The sequence below is a fragment of the Opisthocomus hoazin genome, chromosome 8, assembly GCF_030867145.1.
Source record: "Opisthocomus hoazin isolate bOpiHoa1 chromosome 8, bOpiHoa1.hap1, whole genome shotgun sequence".
Classification (NCBI taxonomy): domain Eukaryota; kingdom Metazoa; phylum Chordata; class Aves; order Opisthocomiformes; family Opisthocomidae; genus Opisthocomus; species Opisthocomus hoazin.
In genome coordinates, this window is record NC_134421.1 from 28,900,437 (window position 1) to 28,918,235 (window position 17,799).

Genomic DNA, 17,799 nt, shown 5'->3' on the forward strand with positions numbered 1-17,799 from the left:
TGGTCTCACCAGTCTCTATTTCCTTGGTCACAATAATACTGTCTCTGAAACCTTCCTTTTCTGTTCGAATTGTAAAGTTGTACAGCTTACCAGGAGTAAGGTTGGAAAACGTTGCTGTTTCTTGCTTGACCTTCTGGACCTAGAAAACCAAATACAACTTTCACAGAACTGCTTGCAAAATTTGCTTATCTTCTGTAAATGGTACCTCCACCTATTTTAATGGGAGATACAGCTTTTAATTTAACCTCCGATTACTTAATAGAAGACTGAAAAATAACTGCATTGCCTATACAAGAGTGATCTTTTAAAAAACGTACCCTGAAAGCACTTGCACAATTTGTACATGTAACTTCATATTGCTGAAAATCTCCATCGGCACGGTCCCAAGCGATCTGTATTGAAGTGTCTGTAATGTTGCCTTCTCGCACATTGAGTGGAGCTGCCAAGCCTACAGAGGAACACAAAACACATTACTGTTTAATCCAAGACTTTGTTCAATTCAACACTTCTTGTATCTCCTGTGGAAACATAAAGGTGAAGACAATCAGTAACATATTCAAACAAACAGAGGGCAAAATCTCATCTCTCAGGCATGCAAACACACAGATGCTCCAAAACAGAAAAATGGAGTAAGAACAAAGAGATAATACTAGCACTATTTAAAGAAAATTGCTTGCTTGTTTGTCTTAAAATTACACAGGGCTGAATGTGCATTTCTCCCTGAGGACAGAGCTGGCACTCCTAGGTGGCAAAGACTTCCAGAAAGAAGTTTATCCCTCCAGTACCGTCACCATAGTGCTCAGAGTGTAGCTAAATTTCGTCAAACAGCTCGGCAAAACCAAGTAGACCAGGCAAGAAAAATACACTTTATCCTTAATTAGCATAGCCTTGTATGATGCAATTCAGAGACATTACAGAGAAGCTTCCACTCTTCTCCGCATCTCTTTCATCCCCACCACAGCTGCTTCTGGCTGGAATGTAGCAAAATTTACACTTTTTCTAAAAAAATGTATACATGTGAGGCGTCAGTATGTTTTTTGCTTCCAAGTTTCTGAGACCCCAGAAGAGACAGACCAGAACTAGGTCTTCTAAGGCAGTTTCACGCTAACTTTAGGAAATACTTTCATAAGATCAATCAAACCCCAAGTTTTTATTGAAAACGTATTTTAAGAAAAATCAGCTTTCAAAGTTTTCACTATTTGGGGAAGAATTTTTCTGTCTAGCTCCCATACTCCTCTTCTTTCTTCCTTGCTTCTTTTTATCCTATCTTAATTTGTCATTTTATAACATTTCTGCTCTGAAAGAAACAGAGTAGAAAAGAATTTCAAAGGAAAATGATAAACAGGAAAGGAAAAACTTCTGGACGTATAATAAAAAATAGGGAAGTCAAAACATAGGATTTCAGCAGGTATTTTTAAACAGTTTTAAAGTTCTTATTAAAATTGCTCTTTTAAAGGCCTTGCTAGAAGGAGCCCCTTCCCATAACACTTTTGCAATATCTTTCTTTGTTACTGAATTTATTATCTTGAAAAACGGGAATCTCACTGCTTTTATTATTTGCTTAAAGATGCACCAGAACAAATAAATGTACCAATTTCAAGACACAGAAGTAATTCCATTGATAGTCATCTTCTTGGCTAAAATAAATGGTCAAAACGTGTCTTGTTTCCAACAAGGACAACAATTTAATACAGCCTAAATTCCTGAAATACTTGCTAGACATTTCATAGACTTAATATAAAAAACACAATTTAGAAAGTGTAGCAATTATAAAGGACCATTATAGTGTTGTTTAAAAACCAGCTAGTGTTCGTATAATTATTAATTGCTGACACAGATATATCAAGGTGATTTTTAAATAGCCTGTCTTTTCTACTGCACTGAAATAAAAATACAGTTAAAAGTTTACAAATTAAAATTTAATATGGTGCAATTTTATAGGAATAAACTTAAAATACTCACATGTCTTTACACCAGATACATGGTAAAAGGAACTCAACATTTTTCCACTTTTTGTGGAGATGCAGAAATCATATTCTGTTCCTGCAGTGAGGTTTTCAATCGTTATTTTACCATCGCTTTTTAAAATGAAGGTCACATTAGGTCCTCCTTCACTTGTAACATATATGCCATCAAATACTCCAATATCAGGCATGCGAACAAATAATACCACAGCATTGCTATAAAGCACATAAGGAACTACAATTTGGACAGGCATAGGCTCTAAAAGAAGAAAAAAAATTGCCGCATGTTAAATAAGTTGAAAATCAATTCAATGAAAACCACACAACAAATCTGAAGCAATTGCCCTGAGAAATATGCTTGCCTAGTGCAAATGAATAGCTACCACAACACATCATTGCTCAGAAACAATAAACCACGTGATCTTTTTAGGTGTTTATTACCGGAATCCTAAAGCATTTGACAAATTAGTTATGAATCAAAGCAAGATAGGCTTCCAAAGGTATTAATGAATTATCTTTTCAACCACAACCACAGCAAGAACGTAAGTCAGGATAGCTGAAAAAGTATACAGAAATGTACATGTGGACCAGGAGATGAGCAGGGAGAATGAGAGCGGTTTGATGGATGCAGCACTGGCGTGTTTAGTTTTCTTCCCTTACAGCTGGCTCTGAGAGCTGTGAAAAATCCCATCTAGAATTTTCTGTCATACTTGTCTTGAATGAGGAATTATATCTAATCTTATATCAAAAATTCTGAAAAAGACTACGCCTACTACCTTCCAAAATACTGTAACCATTTAGAAAAAAATCGCAACGCAGCATTTCGTATATCTATAATCTGACAGCTGCAGCCTTTACACACCACATGTCTAAGTGAATCCCGCCCATTCCTTTCATATATGCAAAACAAAATTATACTGTGCCAAAAGCATTTCAAAATGTTGGTAAACTAACAGGAAAGACCCTTCGATAAACAATTTTGAGGTTTTACCTTTCAGCTTGCACTACTTGTAACCCTTAAAGTCCTTTCCCATCACCCTCTCACCGACAGCAGGGTAATTTCTCTCTCGCAGTTCACAGAACAACTAATGCATCTCCAAAAATAAATAATGTGTTTCAATCATTCCAATATTTTCCTATTTCAATACAAATCAATGATTTGCTCAATTTCTTCTGTCAGCGGGAGCAGGATTCCCAGTTATGGTCCTCATCACAGTTATCAGTACTAGCAGCGTGTTTTCCAAGGCTGCACCCTCTTTGAAAGCTAAGAACATCTACTCTGTTGTTAACACTTAGGATTGGATCAGTACATTTCATATTCTAGTTTTGATCCTTGGCTATTTAGCAAATTGACTTGATTATCAAATCTGTTAGATGACAGGACAAGGGGCAATGGTTTTAAACTAAAAGAGGGTAAACTTAGACTGGATATCAGGAAGAAATTTTTGACAATGAGGGTGGTGAAACACTGGCACAGGTTGCCCAGAGAGGTGGTAGAGGCCCCACCCCGGAAACGTTCAAGGCCAGGTTGGATGGGGCTCCGAGCAGCCTGGTCTAGTTGAAGATATTGCTGCTCACTGCAGGGGGGCTGGGCTAGATGACCTCTGAACGTCCCTTCCAACCCAAACCATTCTATGATAGTAACAATCATGAGACTGATGTTGTGTGTATTACAGTCTGTAGTTTCCACCATTAAATGATGCCTTACTTAAAGTGCATTGAATGGTCTTCAGTTCACTCATATTTCCATTATTCACACTTGCCACTGCTATTTCGTAAGCCATTCCAGGAATTAGGAGATCAACCTTAAATTCTTCTGTATTGTTTAATAAAAACTTCTTAGTTTCACCTATGCCTGCATTAGGTTTCACTTGAATGTAGGACTTCTGACCCTCTTGTGGCAGCTTCCAGTGAAGGATTACGCTCTCTTCTTGTACATCCTCTGGGTGAATATAAATAGCTGTAGGTGGACTGACAGCTTGATCAAAGAAAAAGATGTCAGTATAAAACCATAGATCAAACTTATTATCAATTTACAATCTCTTCCCAATGATGACTTTTGGTTTCTTTTTTCTTCTAAAAATTTCATTATTTTAGAACTACTAATTTAATTATTTCTTAAAATAGCTTGTAGACAACTACCTGTTACAAGCAGATTTTACTTTCTGTTTTCTCATAACAAACAGGGACTTATTTTACAAGCATATTCCTTTCCATTGGATATATACAGAGTAACAAAAATTACACAGAGTCACAGTATCTATGACTAAAAAAATTAATTAATCTGTCTTCACCTACATAATTTGAGACATCACGGTAATGTTTCTACTTTGCCAAAATTAAATATACAAATCATGAATCAGTATTAATGAGATAGGATGTCACTTTAGCACACACTAATGCTCTAAGTAGATAAACAAATAAATAAAAAAATAAGAGGATAGGTACATCCACTCTTTTGGAAGGTTCTGAAGGTTAGAATCAGTAAGAAGAGAATATAGAAAAGAATTCCCTCGACTTTCCCCCAATACATCCCAAAAAACCGCAGGCTGTACTTTGCTTAAAAATACTTTTGTGCCTTCTATTTTCAATTTAAACACTGTCTAGTGAAATAAACCAACCAGAAAATGGATACATCACCTGTTGTGATTAATATAGGCTTCTCATGGCAGCTTAGAGTTCCTTTCTCTGCTACGTTCTGTAAATATACCTGATACTGATGAAAAGGTTTTACATTTCCTATTACTACTGAAGTCTTGTTTTTTTCAACTGGTAACTGTTCCCAGATATTGGTTTCAGTATCCAAAATGTTGACGAGGTAGTAATGAAAAGAAGCACTGGATGAATGCTGTGGAGGCTTCCACTTTAGATGTATTTCTGCTGATGAAACATATGGAGCCTCTAACTTCTGGGAGTGCAACGGCCCTATTCAGTAAGATTAGGAATAGAAATAGAATAATAGCTTCTGATGCCTTTTACCAATAACTTTTTTTTTAAATACAGCCTGAAAAGCTAACAGTACACACTTACCTACATAAATGCTAAACAGCATTAGAACGAATAAAATAAAACAACTTTTACAGTGTATTTAATATTGGTAAGCAGGGGAATACTTCTGCTCTCTAACTGAGGTTTTTCTGAATCACCTAGTTCTTTACATAGAATTCAGCCTCCCCACTTAGGTCTTCTCTTGTACTTCAGTCAGATCAGAAACATCATCTAAGACAAATGAACTACCCAAGCTGATTAAAACCTGGTCCTAACAAATTAAACGGCAAAATCTACTGAATTTCAGAAAGTTTAATTGTTCAATGCACGCTGGTTTTACCAATCATTTTAAAACAGCTCTTCACATGTCTCCTACACCTCTTCCAACAATTCACTCACTAGTCTAACAATTAGTAAATCATTCTATATTTCCTTGCCTAGACAATCGTATAGATAGCAATGTCGCGGCTGAAAAGGCTGATTTCTGAGATAAAAAACGTATTTGCTTCTCATAGGAGAAAGCAGGAATATCTTTCCATCATTACAGAGGTAACTTGCACTATAAGGTCTTATACAGAGAAAACAAACCACCAGATTAGGGAGCAGAGAGGCTGGCAGGCAGAGGAGATGAGAGGACGTTCAAGTGCACTAAAGCAGCCCAGGGGATGAAGTGAACTGTACAAAATGTACCTGCTGGAGAAAAGGAACAGCTTCTTTCCCCTAAAGAAAAACCTGTGTTTTGTTCTGACTTTAAGAAAGTGGACCTCTCTCTCATATTTGAACTGCCTTGTCAGAATTGGTAAAAATGTTAGATCAGTATGTTTTCTTTAACTTCTGAAAGTCAGAACATTTTCCTATTACCACAGAAGCGGGAATATGAAGAAAATTTGCTGCTAAAATTCTGTCCATGAAGTAGTTTTTCCTTGCAGACATCTCCCTTTTGTCACCTTTAGATGCAAAAGCATTTTTCTCCTCTACAAACTGGCAGGTTTTATTTGGCTTCATTCAGCTAGAACACAAGTTAATTGGTTCATTAATCTTTCTTACGCCACAGCGTATCATGCAGCAGGTCAAAACACAATGCATTTTTAAACCACAAAGTTTCTCTTAATCTTAACTGCAGGTATACAGGGGTACCTCTGCTTATTCCAGCAAAATCTTTTACTTCAGATTGGAAACTATGCTTCTGCATTTCACCAGTGTGGCCAAAAAGTACCTTACTGATACTCTGACATCCAGCTTTACCTTTGGATAAGAATTCTGTGAGTAAAATTATGGTAAGAATGACCTTTTAGAATATACTTCACAGAAACAGAATTTGTAGCTGGCTTTCTGCTTGCAGCCACCAAAAACTCCTCATTTTCTCCTCAACCATCCCAATAAAGAATTTTAGCACAAAAGCAAAATGAAGACGTTGGAAACCACTCTACAAACTGGTAAATCCTGGATTCAGAATTCATGTTCAGATTTATTTATATTTTCAGACAAAATATTAACACAAGGAACAATGCAGTTAAAGGAAAAATTTTAAACGTGTATGATCATCTGGTTATTGCTGCTGTTTATTTTTGTAACTTACTTGTTTCTACCTTCAGAATTGGACTTAAGACAGTCTGTGCCCCTTCTGGGTTCCTTGCTGCTAATAAAAATCCATAGCAAAGGCCGGGAGACAACTGCACAATTTTGGTTTGAGTTGTATTCACAGGCAAATTCAGAATGTATGGTTTCCACTGATCAAAATAGTATTTCATTATAAGTGCAAAGCCTGACTTAAGCCACATGTTCATATCACTCCACATAAATACAGCTTCAGTTGTCTTGACATCACGCACACTAAACGTGAAGTTTTCTGGTACCAGAGGTACTGAAAAAGAATATCAAAAATGAAAAAAATATTGAAAATCATGAAAATCTTTCTTTTAATATTTGTGTCACATAATCGGGGGAAGGCTTTTAACAAAAAATGCAAAAGATAGGAAAAAATATAGTTACATTCATATTCACAAATATACGGTAGCTGTATGTAGCAGAAAAATCCTGTGAAGAAATAGTCTGGAGCAGTGGGATCTTTCTGAAGGGCATAGCAGTCAGTTTCATTTTCTGGTATCATTGACAAAGTTGAGATACCAGCCTTCAGAAGATAAGGAGATCCATCTGTCCACAAGAGCTGACCTTCTCCCTATATTGAAAAAAATGAAATAAAAATCCCATGTATTTTTACATTATATGGATTAATTATTAAGGCTTTCTTCACTGCAAGCATATCTCCTGAACATACAAAATTTACATACTCCATTTATACAAATCAGTTCTATAGGAACATTTTGAATAAAGTAAATATTTCGGTGTAAAATCCTATCCTTTCCATTACAAAAGATTACAAGCTAATTACATAATATAATAGAACGTAACGCAAGCCACCTATGGCTAATGTAGAGTGTTTGATCATTACAAAAAACCCTTTAAAAATTACTATTAATCAAATAATCTAATAATCACGGATGGATAATTTTCCAAAAATGTTATTCACTTTAAAAAAAAAAATTAATTCAGTCAAAAGTATTCATGAATTTGGTCTGACAGCAAAAATAGCTTAGCTGTAAAAAAACCACGGCTAGATTCATAATCAGATGAGGAACTGCTGTCTTTTCCCCTTTCTCCTATTTGCTGGTAGCTCAGCAGTTAAGACACTCACTCACACCTGACTCCAGGTTTGTAACCTGTACTTTCAGTTTCTCCAGCAGAGCCCTACAAATATTAGATTGGGACAATGTGATATTTTGAAGGAAAGGCGCTTGTAGGATATGCTCACAGTGCTGCAATACAGACCCCTCTAGTGGGAGACAGGTCTGCACTGCACTAATGTATACTAACATCTACAGGAAACTGATAAAAAAACCCCAACACATTTATGGATGACATTGGAGCACTCTTAGGAGATGCACTGGCATAAGTGTTCAGGCATAGCAAGTCTGTGGTCCTACAGTCCACGTAAATGATTTAAGTACTGTAACGGAGAAAAGTTGAGGAACTACCATCAGACCTCCATTGCTTTACTAGTTTTTTTAAATATAGTCAAAAGTGGGGAGGGGGAGAAGAAAAAAAGACTTTTTTCCATTTCTCTGAGACATGTTTGTTGAGACTAAGCCTATTTTTTTCCAGTTCATCCATTGAATTGACAAAAAAATTAAATAAAATACCGAGATGTGTTTCATTTTCCCAAGAGGGCAAAGAAGATTTTCAATGGTATGAAATAATTCAACTTGACTTTCAGGAAGACTTGTGTGTCTAGCCTGCCATTTCAAAAATACTATGTAGATCAATGTGTCTTCCTGGTCAACAGTTAACTAGAATCACAGCAAGCCACAAGATACCACTATGATACAAACCTCTGTGTAGCAGGGCTTGTAAGAGAAGGCTCAGTGAACAGTCTTTGGCTACCTTTTCTACTTCCTAACTCTGAAGAGCTGCAGAGCGTGTCAGGACAGTCGTGAGGGTATCACCAAAGCGCTCCATTCATTCTTACCCAGCGCACTGACCTACATCTCCAGGGTCCCTGAGGTCTTTCACAAGAACGCTCACCCTCTTCAGGAAGGGTTTGAATGCAGATAAAGATCAAAACAAGGTTAAAGAAGGAGAAACTGTAAGAATACAAATGCTACAGAACTAATTCTGCTCACAGTGTCGCTAATTTTTATCAGTGTCACAGTGCTTGGCAGTTTTCCTAGATGCTGAAATCTTCTGAGTAGGTTGTAGTCTCAACTTTCATTTAATTTCATAGAATATTTCAAATCCCATGGGTACTGGGAGGAAAAAAAACTTCAAAACAGAAATAACTCGCTAATGGTTCAAATACATAAAAGAAAGCAAAAATAATTAAATCTGTATTTTTTATCTCAGATGTTTAACAAGTGCTGCAATTCCTAGCGTAAGTCCCATGATCTTTGAATTGCTAGGGTAAGTACAATTTGGTGTAAATACAATTTGAAGTTCTCCTAAGACCACAGCAAATGACACCAACGACACTTAGGACTGTAACATGTTCATACAGTACTTGAACACGCTAATTAAATACAACTATTTAGGAAGGAAGTGCTTGAAAAACAAGCATTTCATTATTATCCCTTGCTACTCTTAAAACAAGGTACTCCTCTAGTTCATCTAACTGCCTAGACTCCCACAAACACAAAAACGCATGCATGATTAAACAGTTGACTAACAGTCAAATGCCAAAGTGGCAATTAACACTTTTTTGCATAATCAGAGTTTAAAAACAAAAAAACAAACCTTTCGAGCACTCTTTCCAATCTATAAAAAAATGATGCTTTCATGGGACATCTGTTTCTGGCAGTCTCTTACAAACACTACTTCATGTCTAAAATATCAAGTTGGTTACGAGTAATTATCATCACTATGGTGTAAAAATTACAGAATTCTAAAGTCTCATGTATAAAACAATATTACACATAAAATGCATGTATTACTGGGTCTTTACTAACCAGGAAGGTTCAAGCGCTTCTCTAATCAGAAACCTAGACAGGTTTGTGTTTGCTCAGTTTGCATGTTATCCCACTCTGACTTGTTCATGTAGCCCCATTAAATTATTTAACAGAGTCTGCAAAAAAAAGAAATTATCTGTCTATGACGTTTATCACTGACCTCCTGCCCTTACAAATAAGGTTTACTTTGGTTTTACTGTTTTTCACAGCATTTCTTTTAAAATTTATTTGACCAAAACACTATTATTAAAATTACATTTCAGACTGTACATTTTCCAAACCGAAAACCAGTGGCTTCCTCCCGACAAAGAAAGTTTTCACTTAGCCTAATCACAGGAAGACTGGATCCCACATTTCTAGCAGAGTGCCTCCATCTTTCTGAGAGCTTTCCCAACACTTTTTCTTATCTCTGTAGCTGTTCCCAAATCACATACCACACTGCAGCGAGTCATTTGATAACAGCAGTGCTGGCATTAAGAACCATCATTCCCAAATATGAGGAACAGGGAACTTTTTACAAGAAATACCTTGCTCTGATCCCCTCTTCCAGTGGCCTATCCAGCATCCATCCACACTGGACAGACCTTGCTAAGCTCAACACTCTGCATTTCAGACCCGTATCCAAACTGAGGAAGCCAACCCCAGACTTTCATAACCATAGTAACACACATATAGATTCAAAATCTGGTTATGCAGCACCACCTACAGGCAAAACAATATCCCTGTGAAGTACTCACAAAAAAAGAAAAATCAAACAGGTTATGTCTAAATTATGTCTTTTTTTCTCCAGTCACAGCCTGCTAAATATTTTCAGTATTTCTATAGAAGGAAATAAGGACTCCTCTTATAACTACCAACAACTACACAAACAAATAACTGATTTACTGCGTAGCATTATTTATTCCAAAGAATTGGGCTCTGTATTTTAAAATTCTCCTGCTTTCATATAAGTAATACCAAAGAAGATAAAACAGACTGACCTTTAGGTCGTTAAGACCCGTCCATAACATGATTATTTGTCTAACTGTCTGGAGATAAGACAAAACAAAACCACGTTCTTCTTCACTCCCTATGTCAAGAAGATGTGCCCCTCGTGAAGACGCTTCACAGATTTGTTGTGCCACCTTCCACGGCTTGCTCTCCTTGCCCATTCGATAGCAGCTGCTCTGGAATGCTGCCCACCCTTGGGAACAGGAGCCTACAGGTGGACAAGGACAGGATTGTGAAGATATTCTGTACTATTTATGGCAGTGGTACAGTTTGAGATTTTTTATGATTACACAGACATTTTGATGATGATAGCGTTTAACTGATTCACGATTGCAAACCCCCCAAAATTCAGTAATTATGAATAGACCTCCCTTCAAAATCCTGAGTGTCTTACAAAATCTCATTGATTGAATTAAAATAGTACCAACTGCACCCCACTGAAGCAAAAAAAAAAAAGAGATCCATTAATTTTTATCCTACTCTAGAAAAAAAATCATGATTTGAGCTTAGTTTCTGATGGTTCATTTTTTAAATTTTAAAATTGAAGTTAACAGATTGTTTCTTTTTAATAGTGTCCTGAGTTCAGGAAAAATAATTATTTTGTTGAATTTGAGCCTGTCATCCTTTCGTTCGCATTCCTAATTTTAAAGATTTCATGTTGCATTATCAGGGTAGCACTTTGAAAGCAATGAAGTTACACAATCAATCCATAACATCCTCAGAATCCTGTCTCCTTCAAAGCACTTCTAACAAAACAGTGTAGTTAGGTTAGCCACTCAGCAGTACAAACCCATTACTCTGAAAGCTGGCAAAAAGTGTTCCAAATCCTTACCAAATTCAGGATTTTCCCTGCCTTTTCATTGAAACTGTGTGACAAATTCAATCCATACACTCAAATAATTACAATGCCAAACCTCAACTTTCATTTGACTCTATTTTAGACTGAAAAAAATGTAGTTAGCTTAAAATATTTGCACATACAACTTTGAGTACTTGCTCCTAAAAATACTACGAAATATTAATTAGAAATAATCTATGTAATTAACACTCAATTTCTTTCAGCTTTCTAGAACTGAAACAATCCACATCTACTAAAAATTGTAAAATTAAATACAGGCTTTTTACAATTTACTCTTAATTCTTCTAGAAAATATGCCGTGCTTCCTTGCATTAACTGCAACTACAACAAACTCTAGTATATACCTGTTTCAGCTTGAACATCCAGTGATTGAGACACATTTATGAATTCCAGATGTAATTGCTCAAATACAAACTTCAATGTATATAAGGTTCCAGGTGTCAAATTACTCCACACAAAGAATCCACTGGGGTTTTTTATAACCTGAGAAGTATCATTCAGCGAAACTGAAACTGAAAATTCTTTTGTCATTGTACTCCAATTCGAAGACACTGTAGTAGCTGTCACAAATGTTTTGATGTCATTTTCTGAAATTCCACCTAGCAGTCCAAGAAAAAATAAATAGTCTTTACCGCAACAGAATAATAAGCTCACAGTTTCAGTGCCTTGATTTTTTTTTTTCCCCTCTTAAAAAGTGATGAGGGATACACACAGTAGGGAGAGAAAGTTAGTGTGAAAACAGAAAATGTCTTACTAAGCAATTAAGAAAGTAATGCTCTTTCTCATAATCATGCTATGCAAAATTATGTCTGGAGCAACCATTAATAAAAGTTAAGTGCGCAGTTTAAGGAGTGTTTAAAAGTCCAGACTTTGCTAGAGTGTCAGTTAAATAACAGATGTCAAGTACAGTAACACATCAGTAGCGTAACCATGAATTATTTCCTGCAGCTTGCTGAACACACTACCTTTCATGGCTGCTGCAATGTTTTCAACTTACTATGTGTTTTTCCCCAATGATCTTGCTTGTACTCAGATCCTAGACTATTCCAAAGCTAGTATGAGCTTGTAAGATGTACAGAGGTACTGCTATTAACGATTTTAAAGCAATTAACAAAACTAAGATTAGAAAGCCCTTTCATTCTAGTGGGACTTGTGGTCCTGTACAGATTTACAGCTACAAACAATGTTTTTGTAAATTCAGTGGCTAGACTCACAAATTCTTATACTAAAAGTCTGCCCCATTTAGTCACAATACCATGATCTGAAAGCGACTCATTCACCCTTTTTTAAAGCAGGACTGTCATAATACGGAAGCAAAAATATTTAACTAATACATTTAATTTACATAAGACAAACAATCACAACCCTATGTTTATATGAAATTGCCAGGCTGCAGGTAACTTTCTCAATGGTCCTCTTTTACAAATCTCTCGTCCTAGAATTACTGTAGTATAGCAAAGCCTGTAACTTTTAAAACTCTCCCAAACTTTTACGAGTCCCATATTGCAGAAATGTTACAGTAGCCAAACGAGTTATATAAAATTATTCCTTCTGCTCTTCAGAAGACATATATTGAGGCAAAGTTTCTAAATACACGAGTAAGCTCAGGATTTCAACCACTACTTCTTTAATCTTCAGTATTAGACTAACTATAATGATACCAGAATATTTTTGTGCTACACTACTTACGTGTCTTAAATGATTTTACACTTATGATGCGGCCATTTTTTAGAGATTCTATTGTAATATCATACTTCTTATTTTCCTCAAGCAGAACTGTAGCATTGACAGGTTTCTGTTCAACTTTAGAAATGTTTCTTACATTCTGCAAGTTAAAAGAATTTCTGGATATAGTGAAAGTAATAAAAACACAATTCATAAATGATCTATGAAGTTTTTAAAAGGGTAGCTCATATTACAGCATGTCAAACTTCAGGATTCAGTTAAACTGCAAAATACTCAATGCATTTCAAACAAAAAGTTTTAGAAATCAAATTACTAACAAACACCTTCATGTTCAAATCCCCATATTTTAAGTTCCAGAACATCCTGTGCTCAAAATGAGAACAACGCCCTCCCAGAGAGACTTGGAGGGCAGGGTCTGTGCCTCTCCTGGAGAAGTTAGACTCCTTCTTCAAACCAGACTACCTTGAAGAACTTACATATTATTAACTTTGAACATATGCCTATCTATTCTTATTCAATCGGCTATCCAAGGGTCTTTTAAGTCCCACTGGCTTCAGCAGAACTGTGTAAGAGTGCACAAAAATGACACAAATTACAGAATTCAATACAATTTTCCCAAACTTTCTCTTTATTTGCTATTTTACATTATTATTTTTTCAAACAAACACACAATGCCATTAACCACTGGTACGAACAGCTTAAATACATTTGGAACTACTTATCACTTAGATTGACAAAATTTACTTTTTGACTGAGAGCGTCTGCTCGCTGGTATGTTACAATATAGGAGTCTGGATCCTCTCCTTTGGGCAGTTCAGTCCACTCCATCAAAACTACTCTAGCAGGCTTTTTCACTTGGTCACAGTCCAGACTCTCTGAACCCTGTAAGAGAAACATGTATGAATGCAACTTAACAGAACACCCAGAAAATGGACCTCTAACTAAATAATTAAATTCTGTCAATTTTAACTACTTTTACCTAAAACTTGTCAGCTAGCAACAGTTTTTATGCGGACCAGTGTATTGGGTTTTCATGGCAAGGTTTTGTTAGCAGGGGCCTACAGGGGTGGCTTCTGTGAGAACCTGCTGGAGGCTTCCCCTATGTCTGACAGAGCCAGTGCCAGCTGGCTCCAAGATGGACCCACTGACTGGCCAAGGCTGAGCCCATCAGCAACGGTGGTAGTGCCTCTGGGATAACACAGCTAAGAAAGGAAAAAAAAAAACCTGCATAACAGCAATTGCAGCAGGAGAGAGGAGTGAGAACACGTACGAGAACCAATATTGCAGGACATTTTGCTGCACGTAAATACATACTCCTAGACCTAAAACCAAGAACTAGATTTGCAAGTGTACACAGAAATGTTACCATACTTTTATCTGATGAGAGGGATTTATAATGTCCCTTTTTGTTGCCAGCACCTTGCCAGTACTTTTTAGGCTCTTACCCAAAGACTGTAGAAATTAAAAAATTAAATTGACCAAAGAGCTAAGGTTCAAATCTATCTTCAGGTTAGCTACACCAGTCAGGAGACCTAAACAACAAACACTTACTGACTTCTGCTATCGACTGCTTCTCAACGTACAACCCAAGTAGGCTTCTCAGTCTGAAAAAGAGGCACTTGAGGGGAAATACAACAGAGGTCTATAAAATCTTCAGTAGCCAGAAGAAGTGAGCAGAGATTGATTTTTCGTTTTCTCTTCAATCACAAGAATTATGAAGGATGAAACACAACTGGTAGGCGCCAGATTCAAAGCAAACAAGAAGAGGCGGTGCTTCACAAAATACATATCTGGCAAAGCTTAAAATAAGTACTAAAAGTTTCTGTGGGCTTCAGAGGAGGCTGGACAAGATCATAGAGAACTACACTGCAGCTCACAAAATGCACCGCAACTACATGTGTCTTAAGAAGTCCTTAAGCTGCAAATGGTGAGAAACTAACACACTATAGGTATTTCTTATATTATGCTGTACTTACAGTCCTTCCCAAGGAGCTGCTTTTTGTCACTGCTGGAGATACAACACTGACCTTGCTGCAGTTTTTATTTCACCCCATACCACCACCCCTAAGAGACAGGCACTCTCAACTACTTTGCAACTGTGAGGAAACTTCCCTAAAGCAGATCACAGACTCTGCATGATAGCTTCCACAAAAAGCATTTGTTCCTTGTTCTCAAGCTCAAACTGGCCAGAGCCACCAGAGACTATTTGGACATTTTCAAGTAATATACCAGGAGGCTGGGTACCACAGCAGCATTTCACCACTCCAAATACGCAGCTTTCTTCTCAAACGGAGGGAGTGGTATTTGTACCAGTAATTGACAGAACTTTGAAATCACCTTTGCTGCAAAGCACGTTAAGCTAAATGTAAAATAAAGACTACGCGTACAAAAACTAAATAAACATGTACAAGACTATTGCAAAGTGTACCAGAAAATTAAGCAGGAAGACACATGTGGTTCCTATGGATGTGATTCTTGCAATAACAGTCAAATTAAACACAAAGGGCTAACCCACAAATAAGAGTTTTGGATCAGAAGGTAAAATACTTCTTGCAGAAGTACACTACCTAAAGGGATAGCCAGAGTATACTCCTGGGTCCCACAATAACCTTGAATTTCCAGCATCATCATGTGTGTATCTGCAGTGTCCAAAAGGTGACAATTTACACAGCAATATAAACTAGCTTAGGACTTAAAGATGCTGGGATCTCCTGCTTCTGGGGAACAACATTAAAGCAGAAGCAGCAGGCAATAAAGCAGACTAAGGGTCCCAAAAGAGCTTGCAACTATTTACACAGAAGGAAGACTGGGAATGCTCAACAGCATTAACTGAGAGCTCCTTGGGACTGCTAGAACAACAAAAAAACAGTCCTAATCACAACTCATGTTTTCAACATTCAATTAGAATACCCAGCCATACTCAAAAAAGGGAGTATTTTTCTTACCTTAAATAAATATTTTAATAAAAGCAGGAGAACAATTGTTTGATCCATAAAGAAAGGAACATTACAGTCCCAATGTCTCTGGACACCTGTGAATCACAACAGCTTCAAAACCAAATCACGTTAGAGTACCTATCTCAGAGGCAGGAAGAGAAGAACTGACGCAGGTATTTGTACTCCACCCGAGGCGGCAGCAGCCAATGGCGCACCCAAGGTCCGCGTCCTTGCCCTGGCCCTGCCTCTTCCCAGCCCTCGCACACAGCCTCCCGACACCGGCAGCAGGCCGTCCTCCGACTTCACTCAGCCCTGGATGTGCCCGCGGGTCGCTGGTCCATAGAATAAACCTCAGCTGAAGAAATGCCAGGGTTTTTTTGAAGTTTTACTAGTGACTACTGCATTGAAATCAGCGTAACCCCTCGCCCTCTCCTCCCGGGGCTCCGGCTGCTTTCCACAGCGCCCATTTCGAGCAAGACGCCGCTTTATCAGTGTTCAGAATAAGCCTGAGAAGCGTCTTCTGCGGGAGCACTGAGCACACCTGCAGAACCCATCCATACCTCTGGCTGGGGTGTCCAAGAGCAACAAATATAAACAGTGCAAGTTTATGATAATTTGTTAAATTTGCCCCCCAAAAGGTGCACACCAGCGTGGCACCAGGAGCTGCCTGAGCAAGCCTCACACTGCCCACACGAAATACATAATCCTCCTTCTCCAGACGAAAGCAGAGCCTCCCAGTATCCCAACCCGCACAGGAACCCCCTCACCCGAGGGCTCGGTCCGTTCCTGTCAGTCCGCACGGCGCGCAGCTGCCAGCAGGCATCCCCGCAGCTCCGCCAGGCCCGGGCGCTCCCGGCCGAAGGCAGGGCAGGGCAGGGCAGGGCCGGGCCGGGCCGGGCCGCTCCCCGCCGGGGCAGCCCCACAGCCCGACGGCCGCGGCGGACGTTTGGAGGCGGCCCCCGCTTGCCGGCGGCCCTGCGGCGGGGGGCAGCGCTGGGCTGCCGAGCCCGGAGCCGCGCCGGCCGCCACCGCTCGCTGCCGCCTCGCGGGCCCTGCCCGTAAGGGGAGACGACGCTTCCCTCCCCCGCCCTTTCCCCCGCCGCCGCAGGGAAGGCCGAGGGGCGGGTTCCGCTGGGCTGTGCGGCGGGGCCCCGCTGCCGGCCCTGGGGTCCCCGGACCCCCAGCGGAGCCGTCGCGGGGGTCCAAGCCCGAAGCTTCTCCCTCGTTTCCCACTGCCCGGAGGAGCAGCGCCGCCCCCCAGGGCTCGCCCGCCCGGCCCCGAGGCGGGACGGGGAGCGGCGGGGCCACGGCGGAGTCTGGCGGCCGCCCTGAGGCGCACGACGGCTGCCTGGAACATTGCGGCGGAGGCGTCTGCGGGTGGGAAGTGGCCGAACCATTCCTGCCGAATCACCGGGCTGCAACGCAGCAACCCCATCCGAGCCCAGCGGCGCTGGAGGATGCACCCGTCCGAAACCCCCTGCAGGCGCATGCTCCTCAGCTCGGTTTGCGTCGAAGAGCTGTGTCTGTGGGGCTTTAGCTGGAAGTTGCTCCCAGCAGCACTGCTTTAACTGGCCTTGAGGAGATCCTTTCCAGTTGGGCGCTGCAGACTGATACCAGAGTGTGTCTCTGGGGAGTGCTGGTAACATACGATCAAAACCACTGGCATGAAGTACTGCGCTGTGTCCTTTTAACAGGCTAGCTAGACTCAAAACAGGTATTTTTTTAGTTTTAGATTTTACATGAAAAGGGTTAAATCAGACTGCTTTGGAATAAGACTGGTCTCCGAAGCCCTGCGGTCGCTGCCCAGCGTGACTCCAGTTTCCTCGCCCGTGAGTGTCCCCGATCTAGCAGAGGGAGATGAGTCCCGCCAGAGAAAC

At 39.4% G+C, this 17,799-nt stretch overlaps 1 protein-coding gene across 1 annotated transcript in view; it reads right to left on the reverse strand.

Annotated features, from left to right (window-relative positions):
* The window catches only part of PTPRQ (protein tyrosine phosphatase receptor type Q), a 137,943-nt gene extending 121,146 nt beyond the window's left edge, over positions 1–16,797 (reverse strand). The window contains exons 1-12 of the mRNA XM_075428396.1: positions 15,932–16,797; positions 13,731–13,868; positions 12,990–13,125; positions 11,645–11,899; positions 10,432–10,649; positions 6,945–7,131; positions 6,532–6,816; positions 4,605–4,889; positions 3,673–3,942; positions 1,963–2,223; positions 318–448; positions 10–139 (exon numbers count right to left, since the gene is read on the reverse strand). Coding sequence (XP_075284511.1) covers positions 10–139; positions 318–448; positions 1,963–2,223; positions 3,673–3,942; positions 4,605–4,889; positions 6,532–6,816; positions 6,945–7,131; positions 10,432–10,649; positions 11,645–11,899; positions 12,990–13,125; positions 13,731–13,868; positions 15,932–15,979 — 2,344 coding nt within the window. The 5' untranslated portion in view covers positions 15,980–16,797. The remainder of the gene's footprint in view (positions 1–9; positions 140–317; positions 449–1,962; positions 2,224–3,672; positions 3,943–4,604; positions 4,890–6,531; positions 6,817–6,944; positions 7,132–10,431; positions 10,650–11,644; positions 11,900–12,989; positions 13,126–13,730; positions 13,869–15,931) is intronic.
* Between the last annotated feature and the right edge of the window lie 1,002 nt (positions 16,798–17,799).